The sequence below is a fragment of the Gallinula chloropus genome, assembly GCF_964237585.1.
Source record: "Gallinula chloropus genome assembly, chromosome: 16".
In the NCBI taxonomy this organism is placed as follows: Eukaryota; Metazoa; Chordata; class Aves; order Gruiformes; family Rallidae; genus Gallinula; species Gallinula chloropus.
Window position 1 is genome coordinate 1,430,698 of NC_140101.1, and position 24,188 is coordinate 1,454,885.

Consider the following 24,188-nt stretch of genomic DNA (forward strand, 5'->3'; position numbering starts at 1 on the left):
GGCTCTTCCCTTGGAGCAGGACATGCACAGGAGCTCTGTGCTCCATCCCCTTCCCTGAGGTGCCTGCCTGGAGTGGCAGCTCCTGACTTGGCCAGGATACCCAGTCACAGATCCACACGACTGCTGCTCTCATCCAGCCCCGTCACTACCAGGCTTGGGGGGTGGCACCAAACTTCCTGGTTCCCAAAATGAAAAGCATCAGCTACAAAGAAAAGAGAATAAACCCTTTTATGGCATGAACATGTTTGGGATGAAGCTGCTCCCACTCACCCTGGTAGCACTGAAATTGCCCATACTCACATGTGTGGCAGGGTCTGCACCAGCACTGAGCTCTCTCTTCCTCCCCGAAGAGAATTGCCCTCTCCTAACGCAGGACTCGGCTCTCCTCTTCCTTTAACAAACCCAAAGGGTTTTCCCCTCAGGTTTCACTTCTCCCAGTGCTTCCCCAGTCCCTCCAAACACTGGTGGATTCAGGCAAACAGAACAACACCCCCTGTGGTTAATAAACCCCCCAAAACACAGCAGTGCACCCCAACCCGGACACCCCTTAGCCACCCAGGAGAGAGTCAGAGAGCATCATGGCACTCCCAGCACCCTCAAGGGCCTGTGTGCAGAGATGCTGCCAGCAGCACCCATACCTCTGCCTTTCCATTTACCTCGAAGTGCAAAGCACCTCCTGCCCCAGCGCCACTTCCCAAGCCCGGCTGTCACACCCAGACACACACACACAGACCATAAACCATGGGGGCTCTTCCAAAAAAAATATTTATTAGCTCATTAAAGTGACCTGTTGTCGCTGCTGCTGCCAGATCAAGTTTGTAGAAACCCCAACACTTCCAGCACCCGACTCCTTCCAGCCGGACGCAGCGCGGACATCGCTGCAGCCACACACCTGCCCCTCGGACAGGGCAGCTGGGAGCCCCTCAGCGACTTGAACGGCCAAAGGAGTATGGGGTGTGGGGGGGAAACGACCACCCCCCTGGAGAACGGCTGCTCGAAGCCACGGGATGCAGCCCCTGGTGAGATGCTGGGGACCAGCCTGATCCTCTGCCAGGATCACAGCCCGGGAGTCAGCGCAGGCTCCTGGGAGCGCTGCCGTTGGGCTCGGCTCTCTGCACATCCGACAGTGTGTCTCTGCCTCACACAATGGTCTTTGCAACCAAAGGGGTTAGCTTGAAAAAAAACAAAACAAAAGGAGAAATCCCCCAAAATGGATTTTCCGTTTCGAGAAAACTAATTAACAAACCCTAAACCCTCAGAAGTTACAGCTCTTCCCAGCCCTCTGGGTTCCTCTCTCCCTTCTCCTTCCCCCAGCAGACCTGGGCAACCCACCGCAACCGCCGTCATGAGATGCTCCTGCTTGTTTCTGCCAGCCAAAGGCAGCACCGCACGCAGAATCCACCCTCCTGGAGCTGGCTGCTGAGCAGAGTCTTTTCCCCTTCACTGACCACACACCCCCCATGCACAACCCGCTGCCGGCATCGCGCGTCCCTCCCCGGAGCCCCTCGGGGACGGGGAGCAGCCGGCTCCTGTCAGCCAGCTCGGCGCCTGCTCAGCCTTTCACTACCATCTTCTCCCTGCCCTGCGGCCCTGCTCCTGCCCGCTCCTCTCAGGGAGGCTGAGGAGGCCGGGCTGACGAGCTACAACAGAATAACTATCCCAAGAGAACAGGAGAGGAAAGCTCCATACAAAAATAGGCTTTTGTTGGGGTTTGGGCTGGGCTGTGGGCTTTTTTTCCTTCTCTCCTCCGAGCAGGGCAGAGCGTTTTTGCCTTTCTCTTCTCCAGACATCTTCCCTCACCCTCCTTCCCTGACCTCAACCCTCCTGGTTACCAACGTGAGCCGCTCAGAGTCTGGTTAACACAGGCCCCTCGTCCCCGCAGCGCAGCCAGAGAAAAGGCAGTTCCACCCAGAGCGGCACGGCCAGCGTCCCTCCAGGCACGTCCCCCCCGCCGCCTTTCACTTCTGCTCCACCTCATCAGCCACTGAGGTCACCTCGATGGCGGCGGCGTGCTCATCCCCGGCGGCAGCCGATGGGACGGTCACGACCGCGCCGCTCCCAGCGGGAGCCATTTGTGTCACGTTCTGGATGGTGGTGCCGAGTCCCGGCAGCGTCAGCAGCTGGAAGGGGCTCACCACCTTCACCACCGTGCTGCCATCCTGCACCGCCGCCGTGCTCAGCACCGTCAGGTTGGAAGCGTCCGGGTGGATCTCCACCGTGCCGGGGAAGGTGGAGCCGGCAGAGGCCAGTACCGTGTAGCCTCCCAGCAGCGGGGAGGCCGGGGAGCTGGCGGCGGGGGGCTGGGACGGGCTCTTCCCCAGCACGGAGGACGGGAGGGCTGAGACCACTTTGCCGAGAGGGAGGCTGGTGAGCTGGGAGACGGGCACGCCGGGGGCGACGGCGAGCTGCGCCGGCTGGGACAGGACTTGGGAGGTGATGGCAGCTGGTCCAGAAGTGGCCCTGGTCAGCCTGGGACGTTTTAGAGGCGCGGGGACGGAGACGGGCGTGAGGGTCATCAGGACGTTGTTGAGGTGCTGCGATTTGTGCTTCAGCTCCTTGGCCCGCTTGCGGTGCTCATCACACTGCTGCTCCAGAGCTGGGGAGAGAGGACAGGAGAGGAGGGTCAGCTCAGCCCCAGGACACGCTTCCCAAGGACCGTGGCCACGCCTGGAGCTGGTTTGGCCCACACCAGCTTTACCACAAACCCCACGTTCTGGCATGGAAACAGCACACAGCTGGCAGCGAAGGCCAGAGCATCGGTGTGCCCGGGGCCATACCTGCCAAATCCCGTGTGTACTGCTCCCTCGAACGATCCATCTGACATTTGTGGCTGGCCAGGACCTTCTTGACGAGATCCAGCATGCCAAAGTTCTGCACTACGTTGTTGAGTAAAACAGCATCTTAAAAACAAGACACAGATCTTTGAGGAAAGGAGAACTCCCCACACAGACTGTTTATGGCTCAGGGGAAAGCCGTAAGACAGCAAACATGGTCAGCTGGGATGGCCAAAATCTGTGGGAGGGTGACACAAGAGGCTGGGGAAAGGAGACAGGAGAAGTCATGAGAAAGTGCAAGATGTCACCACCATACAAACAGCCCTGATCAGAAATCTGCTGGCACAGTAGCTGGGTGCTGCATCATTATTCTGATGGCCTAAATTCCACCTCAAGCCGAGCGTCTGTCCACACCCAGAGCCAGCAGGTAGGAAGCCCCAGGCACAAGGAACTGGAGAACTGAGGACACCTGAAGCATCCCTGAGCACAGCCAAGAGCCTGCTTGGGGAGCAGCTGGAAACAGACATCCCTAAGGGGAAAAACCCCACAAACCCCTCTCTGATGTGACTCAAGCACCGTGCCCAGGTCCTTACCACTGAGCTGCAGCGGGGGGTCCTGCGCTCGCTGCTGCAAGCCCTTCATGGTCTCCACTAGCTCCTGGTGGAACTCATGGATTACTTCTTCCAGGACACCCGTGTCCTTCAGGCCTCGCCAGAACGCGAAGGTGTCATCTGAAGAAAGAGAAAGCAAGGGAGAACCTCAAAATCCTCTGAGGTGATCTGCTCTGGGTTCCCTTATCAGGCCCTGGCGAGGGCGAAGTCCTCCCAGGCTGCAGGTGCAAAGCCCAGTCCCAAAGGAGGGACAGCTGGAGAAAGGACACGCTTTCCCCACCCTCCGTCACACAGAGGAGACACCAACGCTGCAGGAAAACCCACTGCTCAGAGCACACCAGAGGAGCCAGGATGATCTTAGGACCCTTCTGATTCCTCCACTCCCCAACCCACCAGGTGTTTGGCCATCACTTGGACACCTTAGTGCTCAGGAACACCTCATCCCAAGGCAGGCTGTAACACAGCACTGTGCACCAGCACGCAGCAAACCAGTAACCCCAGCAGAGGCTCAGGCAGGGATGCTCCAGCAAGAAGGGTCCTGCTCCTCATCCCTGTGCTTCCCCTCTTTCCCTCCTCCATCCTCTCACTGCGGATGCGCGGAGCCAGGCAGGATCCCTACCTCCGATGCTGGTGCTCCAATCGCTGGCATCCTCACATGTTTCTATGGTGATTGTAGCTGGGGATCCGTTCACTGCAACCAATAGCAAAAAGGAGAAGAAAAAAAACAATCCAAGTCCTGATCTTTGTGTTTCTCAGGGGCTGGCTCTGAGGGAAGCTGTTCCCTCGCTGTCCCCTCGCTGCATTTCCACAACTTCTCCTTTTTATGGCACATGGATGTTTTTATTTGACCAGAGCTCCCAGAGCTGCAAGGAGAGAGCTGCCCAGAGGTTGCCAGGGCAGCAGGACTTGTTTTCTTTGTCTACATGACTTTGGCACCCCTCATGCAAGAACACACACCCCAGAGCAGCACTTCCTCCTGCTCCCCCACTCCAGACACACTAGGACCCAAGCAAGATTGAAAATCTGAATTTTTTGGGGGGAATCCCCTTTTTTCCCCAGCTTACAGTCCACAGGACTGGGATGTCTGGTGGGTTTCTGAAGCCTTGGAAGGGGAGAGCATCCCCCTGCCTGCATAGCGATGCAAGGGGGGCACTCCCCTCCTTCCAGCTCTGCCAAATCTCAGCTGTTTCGTTACCATAGAGCCAGGGGAACTGGCCCAATCTGAGCTGTGCACGGGAGCTGGATGAGTGGGAATGGGGCCAGAGACCCACTGTGCTGCCAGAGTGTTTGTAATACTCAGGCGCTGCCATTAAACCCAATCACTCTGCTCCTTCACTCTGCAGCCCTCAGGGCTCTCTGGCTATTCCAGTGCAGCCCAGCTGTGTGCAAAGCATCTCCCTGTTAGCAGACAGATGTCCACGTTCAGCAGGAGGGCTCAGGACAGCCTGCACCATGCACCAGCACCAGCTTCCCCACCACAACACTGGGCTGTGGTGCCGAAGATGCTCTGCAGGGCTCGCCCAGCCCTTGCTCTGCTCCCACAGGCTCAGGGCATGGGGGCTCTGGGAGCTGTTCTTAACTCTCAGAAGCAAAAAAGAGTTTAGAAATACACAAGTACTTAAAAATCAGAGAGCTTTCCAATAAAATAACTGCCTGTGATTATAGGTGAGATTAAATTTGGGGTTACAGCTACGTAGCTGCAACACCATTTAATTCCAGTCTTATGAACTACAGGGAAGAGTGTGGATAAAAAATGCTACTGCAACCCCATGTCCTCCCTGATTGTTTCAGCAGACAAACCTGGTAGTAACTCAGCCAGGGAGCCTTAAATAAAACCCCTTAAATTGCTCCAGAGCAAGTCAGGAGGAGGAGGGAATTCTGGTGCAGGGGAACCCGAGCTGACCCCTGCCTGCTGGGATGAGCACCATGGACACAGTGCCCAACTGGCAGTGAGGATGGAAGGGAACTTCATTGAGCTACTGTGTTCTTACAGAACAACTGCAGTCTTCTGCTTCAGCTACACAGTTTGGAGGAAGGCAGGAGCCCCAAAGGGTGCTCTCTGGGTCATGCAGTGCTACACCACAGCCAGGTGAGTTATTGCACCTCTGCCAAGATGCTCTAACAATGACTCAGCCTAACTCTGCTATGGGGAGCCCTGCAACAGAGCAGGGAGAGAAAGCAGAGGGTAAAACAACCCACAAAGCAGAAAAAGAGGCAAAAAAACCAAGGAGGGAATCATACAGGGCGCTGGTTACACAGTGCTGAGTTCATTATGCTGCGTTTGTCATGCTTTAGTGCTTCACAGCCCCTGAGGAGGGTGTGGGGAGTGGCTGGACGTACCATCCGCAGAGGCAGGAGTCAGAGGGATGTATTCAGTCGATGTCTGGCTGGTCAAGGACACCCTGGCTCCAGTCAGGTCGATTTTGGTGCTCCGGCAGGTGTTGGAACAGACCTTGGTGTGCTGGTAGAAATCCAGCTCTCCTGAGTCCATGATCTTCCTGTGAGACAAGGAGCAAACACAGGGACCCACCGGTCAGCAGGAGTTGGGGTGGCTCCCAAACTGCACCCCCATCTCTCTGTACAGGTGTGATATTTCCCAGGCTGTCTGGGCTTATAGAAGAGGATGAGAAGCGACAGACCAGATTTGGGGCCAGGGTCTTGAAGACAAACATTCAGTGGTACATTTGTTCTCTCAGCAGCCAGGGAACCACGCCAAAGGCTCCGTCCCACCCCACCATGAGCCCCCCAAAAGTCCTCTCTGCTGTTGCTCTGTGGACACAGAGGGGAGACTGACCGGAGCATGATCCCGTTCATCCGGATCGCACGCTTCCAGTCCTTCAGGGTTGACTTGCCTGCCAGGTGGACAAACTCCTTGGGACTAATCAGGTGATCATCAAACTGCAAAGGGTAGAAGCCCAGCATCAGTGTGACAAGCCACAAACCCCTGAACAGGCACCCTGTGAGCACGACCCAGAGCCAGGCACTTCCCAGTGCCCAGCAGCGACACAGCCTCAACCAGCTGTTTAACCACCAGCACCCACACAGATGTGACACATTTCCCCCCCCATAGAGAGACACAGACCCAACTGAAACAGAAATCAAAGCCAAATATTGCTTTAGTGGGTGGTTAATTAACAGGTCCTGGAAGCCACGGGCTGGGCTGGGTGTGTGCAGCACGGAGGAGTGTGCTAAATGCCCAACCCAGGCAGGACAAAGGGAAAAACTTCTGTAGGTTGTGCAGAGTGTCATTAACAGGGTGAGCTGTTCACACTCCCACTAACCAGCAGACTGGCAAACAAAGCCAGGCTGCCCACGGGGGTGCTGTGCCCAGGGACACGCTACACCCCATGTGAGCAAGGGAAGGAGAAGCCCATGCGGTCTTTGACCTCCTGCTCCTGAGCCCAGACATGATATCAGGGAAACCTCTGGCCTCTCTCACTGCACATGCCCACTGCTGCTGAAAGCAGCTTCAGGGAGGTGGCACACACTATCAGCAGCCAGCTCTTCCCCCTTCTTTTACTGCCCTACACACCCAGCTGTGCGCCTCAACCCGCGTCCTGACCTAAAATCACCCTGCAGCATCGTGCAGTCCTCCAAGGGCTGCTTTACAGCCCATCTCAGAACGGGCTCTCCAAGTCCAGGCTTCCTCTTTCCAATGCCCACGTTGACCAAGGCAGAGCTCACTCAGCATTACCACATCAGAAACCACTTCTCTGAACAAGTGCAGGGGCTTTGGTGCAAGAGGAACACCAGGTCAAGGCAGCAGCATGATCTGCAGCAGCATCTGTTCTCTGCCTCAGGATGGAAAAGACCATCTCTCCTACAAAGAATAAGGACTGTCCTTTGGAAAGCCCTCTTGGAACAGAGCCCAGAGGAGATGTTCTCTCAGCAGGGTATTGTGTTGTCTGTGTGTAAACGCCAGCCATGACTTACTACAGCATCACACACAGCATGGTCCTGGAAATGAAAGTTTGGCCCTGCTCCCCAGTTTCATGCAGATTTTAACCATTTGACCTATTCCACAGGTGCCTTACTACCATCTTATCTTCTCCACTGTCCCCCAAAGTGAGCAGATGCTGGAAGCATCCAGATTGCCCAGACTCTGCAGCAATGCAGCATCTCTCCAGCCAGGACAGCTCAACTTGGCCTAGAAGACAAGTATCAGGTACCACAGCACCAAAGGCTTCCTCCTCTTTGACTACAGCACAGTTCTGATGCAAAGCAGCTTACCAAAGCTGATCAAAACCAGGACAAGCCACGTGAGGCTACAGCACAGGCACAGAAAAGCACGAGTCCAAGTCAGGGCCCTTTCCTCTCACCTGGACACACTTCACGTTGATCCCAGGGCACACAAACTTTCTCCAGATGAGGTTGGCTTTGCTGTCCCCACAAGTGATGGGGTAGACAATCTCTGCCTCCAAACTGTCCTCATCTTCAGCCATCTTCACTTCTCACAGGGAACAACAGGAAGGGACAGATCAGAAAGAAACGTGAGTTCCAGCCCCTGATTTGCCACCCTGAAGCACTCACACAGTGATAGATCATCTCAAAGCTCAGGATTAAAAAACAACAAGTAGATGATGTGTGGTGGAGCATGTTGGAGTTTGTGGCTACCACTCACAAGCACTTTGCTAGCACAGCCTCCAACCACCCAAACTTCTCAGGCAAGCCAGCAGAGGCAGAGTTAAACTGCTCTGGCTGCAGCTGAGAGCATGAAGTCTGGGAAGACAATGGACAGGGCTGACAAAACTCAATTCTAGGTTGAAATGAAAGGAATTACGTTCTTTGAGTAACTACAAGGTCACCCGTGGTTTCAAGTCAACTCTAACCCGGCTGGTAAAGGTCTTTTCCTACCAAATTCACTCGTGCCCAAAGCCAGGGAGTTTGCTGCAAAGCTGCCAGCAGCATGGCAAGCCAGGGGCAGGAGCCAGCCATGGCCAGGCACAGGGGCTCATGCTGCACCAGGAGAGGGCAGCAGCAGCCCAGCCGGCAGCTCCCTCTCCTCATCCAGCCCCTCCAGCTCTCCCAGTTCCCCCAAAAACCGAGGAGAGCACCCTGTCCCCACCTAGAAGAGCATCCCTGGCATCCACAGACACCAGGGAGCGCATCCCGAGGGGCAGCGGGCAGCTCTGCACAGCGGTGGCCGGACCCTCTTGGCCAAGGTTGTGCCGTGGTGGGGTGGTGGAGCCAGCACAGCACAGCACAGCCAGGGGCTGCAGCACGGGCTGAACCTACCTAGGACTGCTTCCTTCAGGTGTGTGGAGGCTGTGAAGGCAGCAGCGGCCGCAGCAGCCGCGTTCTCAGTCTCCAGCGTGTCTTCGTTTATGTCGCCGCTGGTAAGGAGAGTCGGAGAAGCAGAGTTAAGCCTCACCAACCAGCCACCCCCCACACCCACTGCCCCGCAGAGACATCGCTTCAGAAGTCATCCACATTTTCCCCCAGGAGCTAAGAGTCAGCTCTGGCTCTGAGAGGCTCAGCCCCTCTTCTCGGTACAGAGATGAGGAGCCCCGCAGCAGGCAGGGCCACTGCCAGCAGCCCGGGCAGCTCTGCCTCGCCTCCCGTTTCATCCCAGCCCCATGGAGCTGCCTCCAGCACAGCCCGTGCTGGGGAGCTGGCGTGGAGGGATGCTGTCAGCACGGCCCCTTGCTCAGAAGTCGCTGCCAGCCTCTGGCAGCCTTGCCTGACATGATCTCCCCAGGAAAAACATGTGTGAAACACGCTGCTGCTGTCTGGGTGATGGACCAGCTGAATCCCCCAGGACACGGGATGCTCCCAGCAACAGGACTTCAAGGAGTTGGCTGTAAAGGGGGTTCAACAAGCCCCAAGGGCAGACCTCTGAGCAGAGGTAACGTAACATGAGCCACAGATCCTCGTGATCCCATCTCTGTGCCTCTTACAACTCAATACAGCCAGCTGTTAGTTAATACCATGGGTATCCAACTGCTTTCAGCCTCCCCACCCTGGAGATCTCCAGCTTCTCTTGGTGCTTTGCTGATGGAGACACAGAGCTGTTCACTGTGCCCTCACTGTTTGCTCGTTCCAGCTCTCACTGCAGTGCACAGAGCCCCAAGCACCCCTAAGGAGCTTGGGGAAGGCATTTGGGGCTGTGATAGAGAATGCACTCCTCAGCACCTCAGCTGGGAGGATCCTGCATGAGGGAGGAAGCCCACACTGGTACCCTTATGGATCCAACTGGCACATCACAGCCAGCATGGCCCATACCTAATGGGTTTTAAGATTTGGCTTGTCCCTCAGGGGCGTGGGGTGGGCAAGGAGCAGCCACCCTTCCCCATCCTTCAGCACAGGAACTGAAAGATTGCAAACAGAAAATAAACCTGAGCTCTGCCCCGGTTCAGTACCGCCGGTGAATGGTCCTTGTGACTCACCATAACCACATTTCCCACCGCAGGGACAAGCAAATTCAAGAGCAACTGGTTTTTCCATCCTGGCCTCCCAACACAGGGCTCCAGGGCGGAACTGGAGCTTCAAAGCATCCCTCCCCTCACCAGCTGCAGGTGGGGAGCAGCCCCAAGATAAGAGAACCAGCGTGGGCGGCAGCTCAGCCTCACCGGGTGAGTAACTGGGAGATGCTGCTTCAGAGGAGGAGAGCTGAAAGCAGCCCCAGTTTGGGAGGAGAGGCACGGTGGGATGTCACACTGCCTCTGTGGCTAGGAAGGAAAGGGGATGGATAATGAACAAGGACTCGAGAAGGTAAACTCAAGCTAACACCTTTGCACACAGGTGAATGTTACAGAAGCAGCAGCTCAGCACAAGAGAAACAGAAGAATTACAGCCTGGAATCCTCCATCAGTTTGCTGCTGGGTTCTTGCCCATTGCATCTGCACTGCTCCAAAAAATAAAGAGACCAAAAGGCACAACCTGGATCAGGAGAAATACCCCAGCCCACATCTCACACCCCATCCACCAGAGAAAACCAAACCAGCCAACTTCAGCAGCCTGTGTGAACAACTCGAGTCTGTGACTGGGGCAGGGGTGAAATAAAGAACCACAAGAAAAGGTAGTTTCATCTCCTGCTTTCCCCATCCCATTCCAGAGGGACACACCAAGGCAGATGCAGGAGAAAACTCAACCCCCTTCCAAGCCCCAGCGTGCATCCCACCAAGCTGGTCCTGCCTTCGCCAGTTGCCATGACGAAGCTGGGGGAGGATGCCTCTCATCTTCCTCCCCGGGAGGATCCATAAATCAGATGGGAGGAAGAGAAGAGAGTGCATGCTGACAAAGCAGCAGGCTGGAGCCTCCTTTCTCCTCTGCTCTTGCCTTGCCTGGAAACTTGAGAGAGAGAAGAAATCCCCACCAGAAAGCCGCTCTGGGGATGCTGGTCAGGAACACGGGCATCGAGCACAGATCCCTTCCAACTGCTGACAAAAGACAACAGCTTCTTGCTGATTGTTACCACTTCCCCATCTCCCTCTGCCTTTTCCAATCCACCTTAAAAGCACATGAACTAATTAACCATCGGGTGTATTATTATTATTATTTATTTTCAAGCAGCCAATCCCTGCCCAAAGGGGCACCAGAAAAAAGCAGAAGCCAAACTCAGCTCAGGGGCTGAGAGGTGCCACTAAGACAAGGTGAAAACCTGCCTCCTGTGTGAGCAGTGACCGAGGCAAAGCCAAGGCTGCTCACAACAGCTGGGGCTGCAAAGGGGAAACAGAAGCCCAGAGCCCACCCTCCAAAGCAAGGAGAGACCGTGGGCAGCTCGTGCTGCCACCCACCACCAGCCCTGCTTGGTGAAGGGAGTCCCAGGAGCCAGGTGTGTTTTGATCTGGGAACTAGAGATCTACGTCCTTCCCATGGACCTTGGAGCATGGGGGAGCTAAAGAGCCTGCCTGCCAGCCCTTCTCCAGAGAGGTGCACAGAAAGCCCTCAAGGAACCTCTTGCTGCCTGCTAGGACATGCTCTGCTTGCAGCTGGGACTAAAAACCACCCTCTCTTTGCTGTGTAGAGCTGTCCTGCTCCTGACCACCCAGGGGACACTGGGGGTATCAGAAAAGGTTTCCCAAGAAAAACAGGAGGAGAAATAGAAAGAAAAGGGAATGAAATCGATTGAGCCAGCCTCTGCCACAATCCCTGTTCCCAGATAACACCATTACCACACACGGATCTGCAAGTGCTCAGAGCCACACTGTCAGCAGAAGCTGTTCTGCATCCAAGAGCCACATCCCAGGTTTCACATCTGGCTGCTACTCCACCGAGGGAGCCAAGGAAGTCATCCCAGGTCAGAAAACAAGGAGCAAAGTCCTTCTTCCCCACCATCACCCACTCGTTTGGGAATGGGAAAGGCTCTTGGAAGCCCTCACAGACCCAAGGTGCAGAAGAGGAACCTGTGGCATCTCTGCTGCCCTGTCCCCTGCTTCTGGATCTAAAGCTGCCTGGATCCAGCTCCAGCTGTGAACTTGGGATTCTCTGCCCACTGACAGAGTGCTAAAATGTCTCTGGGCACTGCAGAGGAATAAAGCAAAGAGCCTATTGCTACACAGAGCATCAAGGTACCAGCCAGGCACTTTAGCCCTGGAAGCAGAGACTCGACCAACCTGCAGCCGAACAGACCAGACCCAAACGAAGAGCAGCCTCAGATGCCAAATGCCCAGAAGAAAGGTGGAAACTGGGTAAAGTGGGTTAAAACAAACCCCAAAACCAGACATATTTCTTTTTTAGCTGTGCCTCTCCATTCAGCACCACAGGGTTTCAAGGCCAGCTCTTGCTCAGCCACAGAGGTTCCTGCAGAGCTCGGTAGGGAGCTGGTTGCACTGCAGTAAGGACAGGCTCATCTCTTGGAGGTAGACAAGCTCATGGAAGTCATCATGAAAAACAGCAGAAAACCACTCATTTAGCTACTGGTGGCCTCTTCCAACCAGATCTGTGTCTATTCTGGTATCTGTACCCAACCTGGAAAAGATGATTTGGTTTTGGGGGTTTGTAAAGGATGTTTCCTCCATCCATCCAAACCAAACCACTGCATTGCTTTTTATCCTGGGTAACACCAGCTTCAGCCCATCAGCAGTAGCTCAGCTTTAACAGCAAGAGGAGCCTGCTCTGCTCTGTAAGCTCAGAGCCGCAGAGCCCACAGCCCCAGGGGCAGCAGCAAGGACCTAATGAGGACCTGGAGACTGCCCAGGCATCGCTGAGGTCCCCACTGTGAGAAGTGATGCAGGGGTAGGTAGAGGTGGTTAAACACACCCAGCCCAGCTGACTACAACCACGGGTGGGAGGTTTACCAGCACCTCACCATACACTGACCCCATCTCCTACCTGTGCTGGGACAGGTTGGTGGTGACCAGCACCGTCTTCACCTCCTCCACGCCGCTCCCATCCACCGTGCCGTCGGGTGTTGTCACCACCACCACCTCCTCCATGTGCACGCTGACGTCCGGCGTTGCCATGGCCAGGCAGGAGCGGGCAGCGCTGGGCAGCCAGGCAGGAGAGCCCTCTGTCACCAGCTGCCTGCAGAGGAACCAGGAGGCACCACGTGTGAGGAGGTCTCCCTGCTAAAATCGCTCATGGAAAAGCCATGGGTGAGGTGGGAGCGAGGGGGCTGCAGGGAATCTGCGCTCCCAAGAAGGGGATTAGCAAATCTCCAACGGCTCCATCCCCAGAGGAGGGACGAGGGGAGGTTGGAACCCAACACAGGCTCTGCAGGCTGGGTGAGGGTGATGGGCACGGGAAGGGACCGGGGTGCAGGTGGCGATGGGCAGAGCACAGGAGCAGATGGGAAGCATTAAAAACCAGTGCTGGCATTCAAGAAAAACTCTCTGAGGAGACACCCTCAGTCTGAAGATGTGTTCCCAACTATCTCAGGAGGATCTCATGCTGCTGGAGGAGCTCATCACTGCCTTCTCCAGGGCAGGAACGGGGGCTTCCCCCTCCTCCAAAGTCACACACACACCAAAACACCCGAATAAAAAAAGCCCTTCAAGCCTGCAGAAACCAAGTGACAGCTGAGAACGATTTTAAAGCACGTGTTTCTACTCCATCAGCACCAGATCTGAGGCAGCATTCAAAGCCAGCTTCAGCAGCCACCACTGCAGAGCCCAGACTCCATTTGCAAGGGGAAACCTGGGTGAAAACCCCCCATGTTTAACTAAAGGCACAAGGGGCTGGTGTATCTTTACGCTCTCGTGGTTGCACTCCACCCTTGGCTGCTCCAGCCTTCCCACCAGCAGCAGGATGTAACTCAGGGGAGTAAAGCCCTGGTCCCTTGGGGACACCATTGCCCACTTCTCCTGCCAGCTCACAGCCTCCAACCCAGCCCGTGCCAGCGTTCCCAGGGGTTTTAGGTAACTGCTTTAAGCCATCCAAGCAATAGGACAGGTCAGAAAAGGAAATAAAGGTTCTTTACCAACACACACGTGTATGAACACCCCCAAACACCTGTACCATCGTTCACCTTACAAGGATGGTGTGACAAAATGAGCACACGTTGTTTAGAGCCAGAAAACTCTCTGCAAATCAGCCCCACGAGCGACCTGCATCTTCTCTTCCTCCCACCACCTGCACAGCATCCACAGCATCCACCTGCGAGGTGATGCCCAGGTACCAGGGGGGTGAGTGGGTCACTGCAAAGCATCTCCTGTGGTACCACACCAGTATGTCCTGCAGCGCTGGCACAGTCTGCTGCATGAGGGCTCCTCTTGGCTGTTCTGGAGCCACAGCCTAAGCCCCTGGCTTTGCTTTCAGCCACCTGAGAGGGGTCAGAACTGCTGCTGCTCCTCTGCAGGACTTTCCTTCAAGCCAAGAGCACACCCACGCCAGCCTGCACAACTCTCTCAGCACATGGGAAGGGAGGAAGGGGAAAGGTTTTCCTGGAACTTTTGGGTTTCTCAAGCAAGCAGCACCACCCCCCTGCATACCCACCCAGCAGCTCCTCTGCCACGTCAGGGAGTGGCGGAGGAGCCACTCGGCTCCCATCACCTTCCCCAGGCCAGCACTGGAGCCGTGCCCTGACCTCACTCTGCAATGTGATTCCTGGCCCACAAACTGCCCTGACCTACACAGACCCCATAAGATCTTCCCCCTCCACAGAGGCCACGGGGTTTATCTGAGCTGAAGGTGGGGATGGGTCCCTGCGGGGCAGCCCAGCGTGAAGGTGCCTGCGGCAGGGGGTTGGTTTCTGCAGCAGGAGGGAACACAGCAAGGGCAGGGAGGGGGAAAGGGGCGGCTTGGCCACAAACCAGCATTTTAAGGGTGGTGGGACCAGGCAGGGTTGCAGCCACCATCTTTCATGGGGATAAAGGCTGCTGGGTGCTGCCTGTCACCCAGTGAAGATGCCATGCAGACTGCTCAGCTGCTGTTGGTTTAAGTACCGTGATGCTTTCTGCTGCTCTACCCCTACACCTGCCTGTTGTTTCGGGGTGCAACCCTTCTTGTGGGGTTAGAGTCACTTGTGATGGCTTCTGCCCTGTGCCCAGTTTCGGGATGCTCCAGGGATCCCACCCAACTCCAGCTGACGGAGGGCTGGCTGCAGAAGAAGAAGAAAGGAAGGGAAAAAGCACTGCAGCCCTCAGAAAGGCAGGGGGGTGGGATTTTTGGGGTGCACTGTCAGGGCACACAGATGGGCTGCCACAGTGTAGGGAGGAAGGGGCATGATGGGGCGGGGGGGTGTGTGTGGGTGCGTTGGGTGCACAGGGGCAGCAAGCAGGGGGGTGCACAGAAAGGGGGGTTCAAGGCGTGAGAGCAGGGAAGGTGCATGCCAGTGACAAGCATTTGTGGGGGGCACGGGGGGGACTGCACGAGAGTGCAGGGAGAAGGGGGCCATGGGGAGGGGGCTTCACCGGGGGGGGGGGTGACACAGGAGGTGGGGTGCTGCGTGGGGCGGGGGACACGAGACTGGAAGGAAGGAGCAGGGGGGTCGTCCGAGGGTGCGCAGAAAGGCGGCTTCACCAGGGGGGTGGGGGGGTCAGGGGAACCCCACGGGCCGGAGTGCAGCACGGGGGTGCGGAGAGGGGGTGCGGGGGGGGGCTGCGGGTGCACAGGTGGGGTCGCACGCGGGGGGATGCTGGGCACGGGCAGCACACACACACACACACGGTTGGGGGGGGGGGCTGCATGGAGGGGGGAGCTGCCCAGGAAAGGGGTGCACCGGCGGTGCGGGCGGGGGTGGGAGGCACAGGGGGTTGTCGCCGCGTGCGGGGCTCCCCCGGTGCCGGTGGGGAGGAAGGGGGGGGGCGGTGGGGGGGGCTGCGGAGCACCGCGTGGCGCCGCGCGGGCGGCCGGGCTGGGGGTGCCCCCCCCGCGGCGGGGCGGCGCGCGCGTTCCCGCCGGCGGCGCCGAGCGCGAGGCCGGCGGAGGGGGGGGGGGGTGGGGGGGTGAGGGGGGGGAAGGGGGGGGGCGCGTGGGCGCGCTCACGCTGGCAGCGCCGGGCGCGCGGGAGGGAGGGAGGGAGGGAGGGAGGAGGAGGAGGAGGGGTGGGGGGGGGCGCGGGGCGGGCGGGCGGCCGGGCGCTGCCGCCGTCTCCTGCCGCTGCCGTAACGTCCTGACGCTCCGCGGGGACCCGCCGGCCGGACGGCGCGTGCGGAGGCCCCGCGGCGGGAGACGCCGGGCCCGGCGCTTACCTCAGGCCGGGGTCCCGCTGCCCCGCTCCGGCTCCGGCGGCGGGCGCTCCGGCTGGGCGACGGGCGGGCGGTGGGTGCGGGGAGGGAAGGGAGGCAGGGTGGGGGGGGGGGGGAGAGTTGGGGGGAAGGGGGGGGGGGGGGGGAAGCCGGGCTCCGCCGCGCGCGGCTCTCGGCCTCCGCGCAGGCGCACGTCCGGGCCCGGCTCCCGGGACTTATTTCGCGGGGGCGCCGCGGCCCGAGCTGCCTGTGAAATAGGTGCCGGGCCGGCGCAGCGCGCCTGCGCACGGGCTGCGGGAGGGGGCCGGGGGGCTCCGCGCTGCTCCGGCAGCGGCTTAGCGGGGATCCCCGGCTCGGCGCGTCCCCCCGCTCCGGGCCCTGTGTGTGTCTATGTGTGTGTGTCCCTGTCCCGTCGCACGCGGCTGTGCGTGGTGCCCTCCCCTCTGGCGCACCCTGCGCGGCCCCGCAGAGCTGCGGGGATGGCTGCGCCCCGCACCCCTGCGCGCCTCGCTGCGCGTCCCCCCGGCCCCGCGCTGTGTGAGGCCAGGCGCGCCGGGGTGCTGGGGGTGTTTCTTCCCCCCCCCTCCATCCCTGCGGGTTTGGGGGGTGTGTGCCCGCTGCCTGGGGGTGCAGAGGCACGCATACGGGGGGGCTGGAGAGCTTTGCCGTCGCCATTGAGTCCAGCCACAGCGCGTACCAGCCCCCGCAGCATTTTGGGGTGCCCTGTGCTCGTCCCAAGGCATTTCAAGCTGCCAGCAGCCACATAGGCTCCTTTTTGCCCAGGCTCGGCTTGGGCCCTGGCAAGCCGGCGGGCTGCCTGCCCATGCTGCAGGCTAGAGGCTTTCGAAGGAGGCACCAGGGTGTCATCTGTGACCTTCCAGCTCCTTCCTCGCAGCTGGGGCTGGGTTAGGGTTGGGGTTAGCTCCAGCCCTGTGCTGCCCACCATGGTGTTTGACGGGCGCTCACAGGCCGTGCTGCAGCCGGAGCTCCGCCGTGCTGCTCTGCCTCTGATTCAAAAGGCCTAATAAAAGCTAGAGAGATAAAGAACTTCTCTGATGACTCTTTTACTGTCCTTATCAGCAGCGAATTATGAAAGAGAAGATAGAAAAGTGTGTTTTGCACCAAGAGGAGAAAGTTGCCGCATGTCTGGCGGTGTTCAGAGCCAGCAGCTGCTTTCCATGCAGGGCAAGGATGGCAGCCAGGTTTGCTCCAGTGCAGCACACCTCCCTCCTACCCGAGATGTCCAAGAGCCATCCCTGAGCCACGTAGACTCTTTGGTGGCCGTCCTGTTCCAAGGGCTGGTTAGTGACTGACTGAGAAGTGCCATTGTCCCTGGAAGGAGGTGGGCTCCACACAGCATCCAGGGGGTGCAGTGTGCTGGGGTTGCTGTACAGCACTGCAGTGCTGCTGTGTGATCTGGGGTCGGTCATTCCTTACCCCTTATATAGAGCCCATCAGCTCTAAATACTGTGCTGCAATTCTGCTCTCACGGGTTTCCCTCAGCCACCTTGAGCTCTTGCAGGTTTTGGGTTAATTTCTGCTGTTTCTGGGTTTGTGCTGCAAGCTGTGCCTGTGAGGTCCGGGCTTTGAAAGGCGTGCAGTGATTTTTTCAGGGAGGACTTTTCTTGTGATCCCAGCGCATCACACTTTAGCTGCAAAGTGGGTGGTTAACACGTTCTGAAAAAGCAAGAGCCAGACCAGAGCCCTAAAAGTCGTGAATCCATTTCTGAAGCACTCTCCATGTGTTTTAGTTCTGTCAGCTTTTCGCAGCTCCTTGGTGAGTGGCTTTTTCTGCCTCGCTGGCCCTGTGCATGTGTGCTTGCTCTGGTTAGCAGTATTTTTTTACATGAATTTCTAATGAACCTAACCTAGAATGGTTTGTTTAGTGCTTGATTTTTCCAAGGCTCTTCTTTTTCTTTATCCATCCTCCCCATCCAGACCAACCCTGCCCGATAACCAGCCGCCAGCTCCATTTCCCCCACGTTTCTTTTTGCTTTCCATCCAAGATGTTCATTAAAGAGATTCTTTTCCTTCTCCAAGATAACCAGCAGTGTTAATTCACCAGCTAGAAATTGCAAAGCCCTTTTCCAGGGAAGCCTGGCTGCATTTCCACCAGTGGCTCCCCAGGGACCTGCTCTGGCAGCTGTGTCCTCCAGACCTAATGGGTCTGGATGAGGCAGATAAAAGGTCCCTCTGCCACTGTAACCAGCTGCCTGCGATACCTAATGGCAGAGGCATTATAAAGGTGGCAAGAAGGAGTCAAGACACAGCCCTGCTCCAGTTTTCCCAGCATCTGGTGGCTTCTTGAAAAGCAAAACCTTGCTTTTACTGTCAGATGCTGGGTCACAGGAACCTCTCTGGGCTCCTCCTCCGCAGCACCCAGGGCCAGGAGGAATTTGCCTCCTGGCATCTTATCTGCTGGCTCACTGCTCCTGGTCTTTGCCTTTATCTGTTGGTGGGTTCCTTGCAGAGGCTGCTCAGAAAGGACAGCCTGCTATTTTTCAAACCTTTAGCAAATTACTCTGCAATTTTTACAATTATTACTGTTATTTTTGGCCTGCCCAGGTCTGCTTTTGCATTTACCGTGCCAGAGCTGCTGTTCTCATCCCTTCCCCTTGCCCAGACACGGCCCAAGCGCTTTGCAGGGATCCTTCCTCATGATATTTTGCTTCACTGGCCTGGTTTGGATCTTAGGAGAAGCATTTTGGTGGGTGATACAGTCTGGTCCAGGACTTCAATATGTTGTCTTCAAGCCCTCTTAGTGCTCAGCCCCTTGGGATGTCTGTGTGGGCAGAGATGGGGGGCGGTGGTGGGAGCCTCTCTGCCCTCTCTTCCTGCCCACCCTCTCCCTGACAGATCCCATTCGCTGTAGTTTTCACAGGATGATGGAGGATCTCACTTTAATTAATTAGTTAGAGAGTGACCGCTGATACATCCTTGAATTTTGTGGCACTGAGGCACCCTGAGTCTTCTCCCAAGACCAGGGTGGAGGCTTACTTCACTACAGCCCCTTTTTGACAGAGCCAGGGGCTGGTGGCCTGTAACAAACCTGGGAAGAGAAGCGAGCAAGGCTGCTGAAGCCGTTATCGCTGCCATCAGGAAGGCCGTGCTGCAAAAATAGTGTTCCTGTTTGTGCCGCAGCTGCGACCTGTGCACACAGGGGAAGAGCGTCAGGCCCCGGCTGCTCGGCCCTGACGCCAGCGCAGTGATGGCTCCAGGCCCTGAGACTGGTGTGGTGATGGCTCCAGGCCCTGACGCCAGTGTGGTGATGGCTCCAGGCCCTGACACTGGTGTGATGATGGCTCCAGGCCCTGACGCCAGCGTGGTGATGGCTCCAGGCCCTGACACCGGTGTGGTGATGGCTCCAGACCCTGAGGCCAGTGCGGTGATGGCTCCAGGCCCTGACACCAGCGCGGTGATGGCTCCAGCTCATGCATAAGATCTACCCTGGGAATTAAAAGTTTACAAACCTCCCTGGTTTTAGTTGCAGCTTTTTGGGTGTTTTTGTGTATTTGGCCTCTCCTGGGTTAGGGTCCCTCCTTCTCCACTCCCCCTGCTGTGTCCATCCCAGGCTGGATCGTTTGTCAGGAAAAGCTTATTAAACAAGCAATAGATCTCTGGTAAAAAAAAGCATGTTTTCCAGACCTGCATTTATTGTCTCATATCTTTTTTCCATCTTCCCCCATAAAGACTTTGTGTGCCCTCACCTTCCCTGCCCTGGGGGATGTCTGCAGCACCCTCACTTGAGTGTTTTTAAACTTCTGCTTCTGAGAACAGTGCTAAACTGGGGATCTCTGCATCTTTTGTGCTGGGTTTGAGCACTCACTTAGCTTGAAGTCTTTTGTTCAGTCCTTAGGTCAATGTTCCATTTAATGCACTTTATTTGTATTCTCACAATACAAAGAGAAGCCTCAGAACTGAACCCATCCCCTTCTGCAGACAGACAGACAGACAGACAGACAGATATGGTTTCATACCAAGTTTATTTCTTTTTTTTTCCTTATTTTTTTTGTTTTCCATAATCACTTCTTTTGCACAACAACAACCTCAAGTTGACAATGAAATGCACGCGGTAGACCGAAGGGAACCGGACAAGGCTCTGATAGTGATGGAAAGTCCTCCCCAGATACCACGCCAGCTCCCCACCCAGCTGCCCACCCGGTACGAGCAAAGGTGACCCAGGCTGTGGCAGGAGGAGTGAATCCTGCCCGGGGGTGCTGAGCCCTGGGGTCACAGCTCAACCCTGTGGCCACGCAGTCATCTTCCAAACCTCTGCCTCCAGCTCTGGGCCAGTTTATTCCTCCTGGGATGGACAGTTCAAACCACAACTGGATACCTGGGGACTTCCCGCTTTCAGAGCGCTTCAGAGACGTGGATGTGTTGGCTCTCTCACGGTCCCCGGGGGGGTAGGGAGTGTCCGTGGCCACTTGTCAAGGGTGAGGGGGGGAACTGAGGCATGGGGGGGTGGGTTGCCAGGGCTGGGATGCCCGGCTGCCCCCCTGTGCCTGGGTCCCACCACCCCAGCAGCAGGTGGGAGCAGCTGCCTCTCTGCCCCCCGAGGACCACGGAGCACCCAAACGTAAGCGTTGGCCAGTGCTCCTCTTCTGCTTTACTTAAAGACAACTGACTACAAAGGTGGAGTTTATTGGTCTTACTATGTCATCTCATCCCTAGCATGGATAGTAAGAAATCTCTAGCACCGTAAACAGCCGTTCCCTGACTCGTTTCAAGTGGTGTAGGAGTGTATGTGCATATATCGTTTCCACGTACGCGTCTCTGTGCGTGTGTGCACAGCCCAGTGCACAGCCACTGCGAGGGGGAAAGGAACGCGGCGGGACGAATTCAACGAACCCCACGAGCCAGGCTTTGCAGAGCCAGGGCCAGAGAGTCACACCGGGCTAAGCAAAAGCAAGCAAGCCAAAGGTTACATTTTTAAAAGGAGCAGCAATACCGACCTACCCCTGAGGTAGGATGCATGCAATCGTGAACTGCCACCATCCCTGGAAGGTCGACTCAAAGGTAACCCCCTGTCTGGGTTAGAGCAAGGTTATTGTATGACTCAAAAATAATAGGGACTAGGCTCGGTCCAGCAGTCTGAAGGGCCAGCACCCATTTACAGGTGGAGCTGAGCTCTTTGCTGTAGGGGATAATGTGAGCGCGGAGCTTCGATCTGGGATACGAGGCCGGTGGTCCCAGCTCTCGCGCAGCTTCGCTCATCACCTGCCCAGCTGGGAACTCAGTTCGCTTCAGCTTCTCTGTCTTGCTCAAATCACCAGCTCTTTGAAAGGTGGGTGCATGCATGTAGGAAATTGTCCCAGTCTCCTCTTTCCTCCCTCACACAACTGGAAACGTTTGCAGTCCAGGCAGGGATGCTGCTGGCTGCCTCGAGGATGCTCAGCCTACCAGGCACACAGACTCGTGTCCATGTGCTGCTGCAAAAATGTGGCTGCTGTCGGTACAGGGCTTGGTTCATAATCATCTATGGCAACCAACGAAGAACCTCACGCCCTGCCAGAAGAAGGGTGACCCCGGGAATTGAGGGAGGGGGGCTGCATGCCATGCCCGCGACTGCGGTACGTGGGAAAGGTCCAGGAATGAGGGAGGCTGGGACAGTAAGGATGTTAATGAGGATTCTTAATTAGTCTCAATTGAGGCATGAAGTATGCTGCTGCACAGAACCATTACCAACCCTGGGATGCGGAAAGGCATGAAATAACCATGATCCCCGACCATACCGCGTGCTGCCGGCCGTGGCACCACCTTAACCGCTGGTGCCAGCAGCACCGTCCCCACAGGTTTGGAGCAGCTCAGTGGGTGGGTGAACATCCCTCATCCAGCCAAAACTGCAGGACTTGGGGCACGCAGCCAAAGCAATCACACATTTCCCTGATAGTGTCCAGTGGCACTGGACAAATGTCAAGCTCCCAACATCTCTACTACATTCATCTGCACCGGGCAAACATCGCTCTGCTACACATAAAGCATCTGGCCCCAGGGATGAGGTGGTTTCCTTGGCATGATGCATCTCAGCAGCAGTAACAGAGCTGGTCCCCTGACGTTACCGATGCCAAACTCTCCCTGCACATCCCTGCTCCTGTGACGCAGGAGCTTACCCTGCAGTAACCTGTTTTCCAGCCACATCCACTGTCCCTCACAGCTCCAACTCGAGGGAGGTGAGAAAAACGAGTTTCCCAGTGCTCACACCTACAAGAGCACCGTGTGCTGGGCCACTCTGCTGTGTGCTTCCCGTGGGACTTCTTGTCAGGCAAAGCTGTGGCAAGAACAAGTCCCCACCTGAGATCCAGGTTGGTCTCCGGGGAGGGGGAGGAGAGTGGGCGTGGGGCAGCACAAAGGACCAAGGTGGAAGATCCAGGCAGGAACCAAGATCCAGGCCAGAACCAAGTCCAGACACTTAGTAGCTGTTTGGGGAGGATGGCTCTACCCAGCACAGCCTGCCACCTTCTTCAGCCCCCACTAAACCCCACAGCTCTTCCAGCTTCCCCCGGGGCTGTGGGGACCAGCCTGGACCCCCCTCACCCCTACACACGAGGAGGTTTGGGTTAACAGTAAATCCTATGTACCCCAATTGAAGCATCACCTCCCCTGCACTACTCAGCCCTTCCTTCTCATCCCAGCAGCACGAGGAGCAGCCCGTCCCCGCTCTCACCGCCCTGCCCGCAGGACTCAGCTGCCTCTGGCTCCCGGTTCTGTGACTTTCCAGCTGCTCTCTGGTCCCACATCCCACCCCACCAGCACCCTGCCTTCGCCCAGCCCAGCCTCTGACTCCTCCTGAGCCCCATGGAGGGAGTGAAAACCATCATTTCTCTTGTTTTAAACTCCTGCTCATGAGTACAACATTTCTGATAATAATAATCATAATAATCATAGTACTAAAAACAGTATTTACAACAAGCTCCAGGTCAGAATTACACACCAAGCAAACACTCAGCACCACAGAGAGTAGGACAGGGTTAATATCTTGCAGATACCTTCTCAGATCCCACCAACGCGGGACACAGACATTTGACAGTTTCAACCATTTCTTACACACAAACATTTCGTTTAAATTACTTTTAATTCTTTTTTTTTTTTTTAAACTTTTTTAAAACTTCTTGTCACTATATGGATGAGGTGATGCTGGCGGCCACGCCGCGCTCGACACAGATGCTTATCTAAGACAGCTGCTACTATAAACTGATCATTAGCTACTGTTAAGAAATTCAACCCTCAGTTTCCTTCTCTTTCCCCTCTTTGCCCTAAATATTTGATGTTATTTTATTGTCACTGGCAGCGCCGGGGCTCACTAACAGTCCTGTCCTCCCCCCAGCCCAGGTGGAGGGGTTTGGGAGTAAGGTAGCCCTTCCTTTTAGGAGCAGAATGTCCCCAGACATCAAACCGTGGCCACTGAGGGATCTCTCCCGAATCCAGCTGGGACTTGTGGGGAGATCAGTAAAGAGCCCCAGGGTTTGACCTCCAGCAGCTGCTGCTCTTTGGCTTTCTGTGGGGTTTCTGCAACCGCCTGATGCTCACCCCAGGCCATAATCAATTCTTTACCTAATTAAAGCAAAGGGTAGACAGAAAACTTCAGCTTCTGTCAAGACTCAGCAGTGATTTCGTTTTTTGGGGGGGTGGAGAGGCGAGGGGGTTGTGACTCCCCCAGCAGACCACTCTAGCTCCTCGTTGCTGCCTGGCACTGCTGTGCAGAGCACAGTTCCTGGGGAGCCTGGGGTGGGATTGCACCCACTCCCCGCTGCCAGGCTGCCCATGCACACTCCTGCACCCCTCGTTTGCTTCAATTATCCCCCATGGATCCTGCAAAGCCCACCACAGGAGCCCCTCACCCCAGCACCGAATGGCTCTCTGGAGGCACAGCATGCAGAGGACACCAGTTATCAGTAATGAACTGTCTGGGTGCCTTGGATGTCCCTTTGGTTTATTCTGGGGTCTGAGGGGGCTGTCAGGATGGAGGGGAGTGGTGCTGCGGTGTAAATGCCACCAAGCACCCTGCTGCTGCCCCCCCTGCCTTCCCCCAAACACTGCACCAGTCTGATAAAAAACATAATAACCCAGTAATCTCTAAAGGGCTGGACAGAGGGAGTTCTGGTTACCTTCTGCCTCAAACGAAAGCAGCTCCCACCGACTCCTCAGCAAGCCCTTGCCACAGGCTCGTGCTGCTGCAGGCTGAGTCCCCAGCACCGTGTCCTACGAGGCTCTGCTCGCTCTTCACATCAACA

General features: G+C 56.6%; 1 protein-coding gene across 1 annotated transcript; it reads right to left on the bottom strand.

Annotated features, from left to right (window-relative positions):
- Window positions 1–746: 746 nt before the first annotated feature.
- Window positions 747–12,795, bottom strand: GMEB2 (glucocorticoid modulatory element binding protein 2). Its single transcript, XM_084271400.1, has 9 exons — window positions 12,659–12,795; window positions 8,621–8,718; window positions 7,705–7,832; window positions 6,180–6,283; window positions 5,726–5,883; window positions 4,005–4,076; window positions 3,368–3,505; window positions 2,778–2,900; window positions 747–2,596 (listed from the first exon to the last, which is right to left on the bottom strand). Exons 1-9 carry the CDS (start codon window positions 12,787–12,789, stop codon window positions 1,959–1,961), a joined length of 1,590 nt encoding a protein of 529 aa, XP_084127526.1. The 5' UTR covers window positions 12,790–12,795; the 3' UTR covers window positions 747–1,958.
- Between the last annotated feature and the right edge of the window lie 11,393 nt (window positions 12,796–24,188).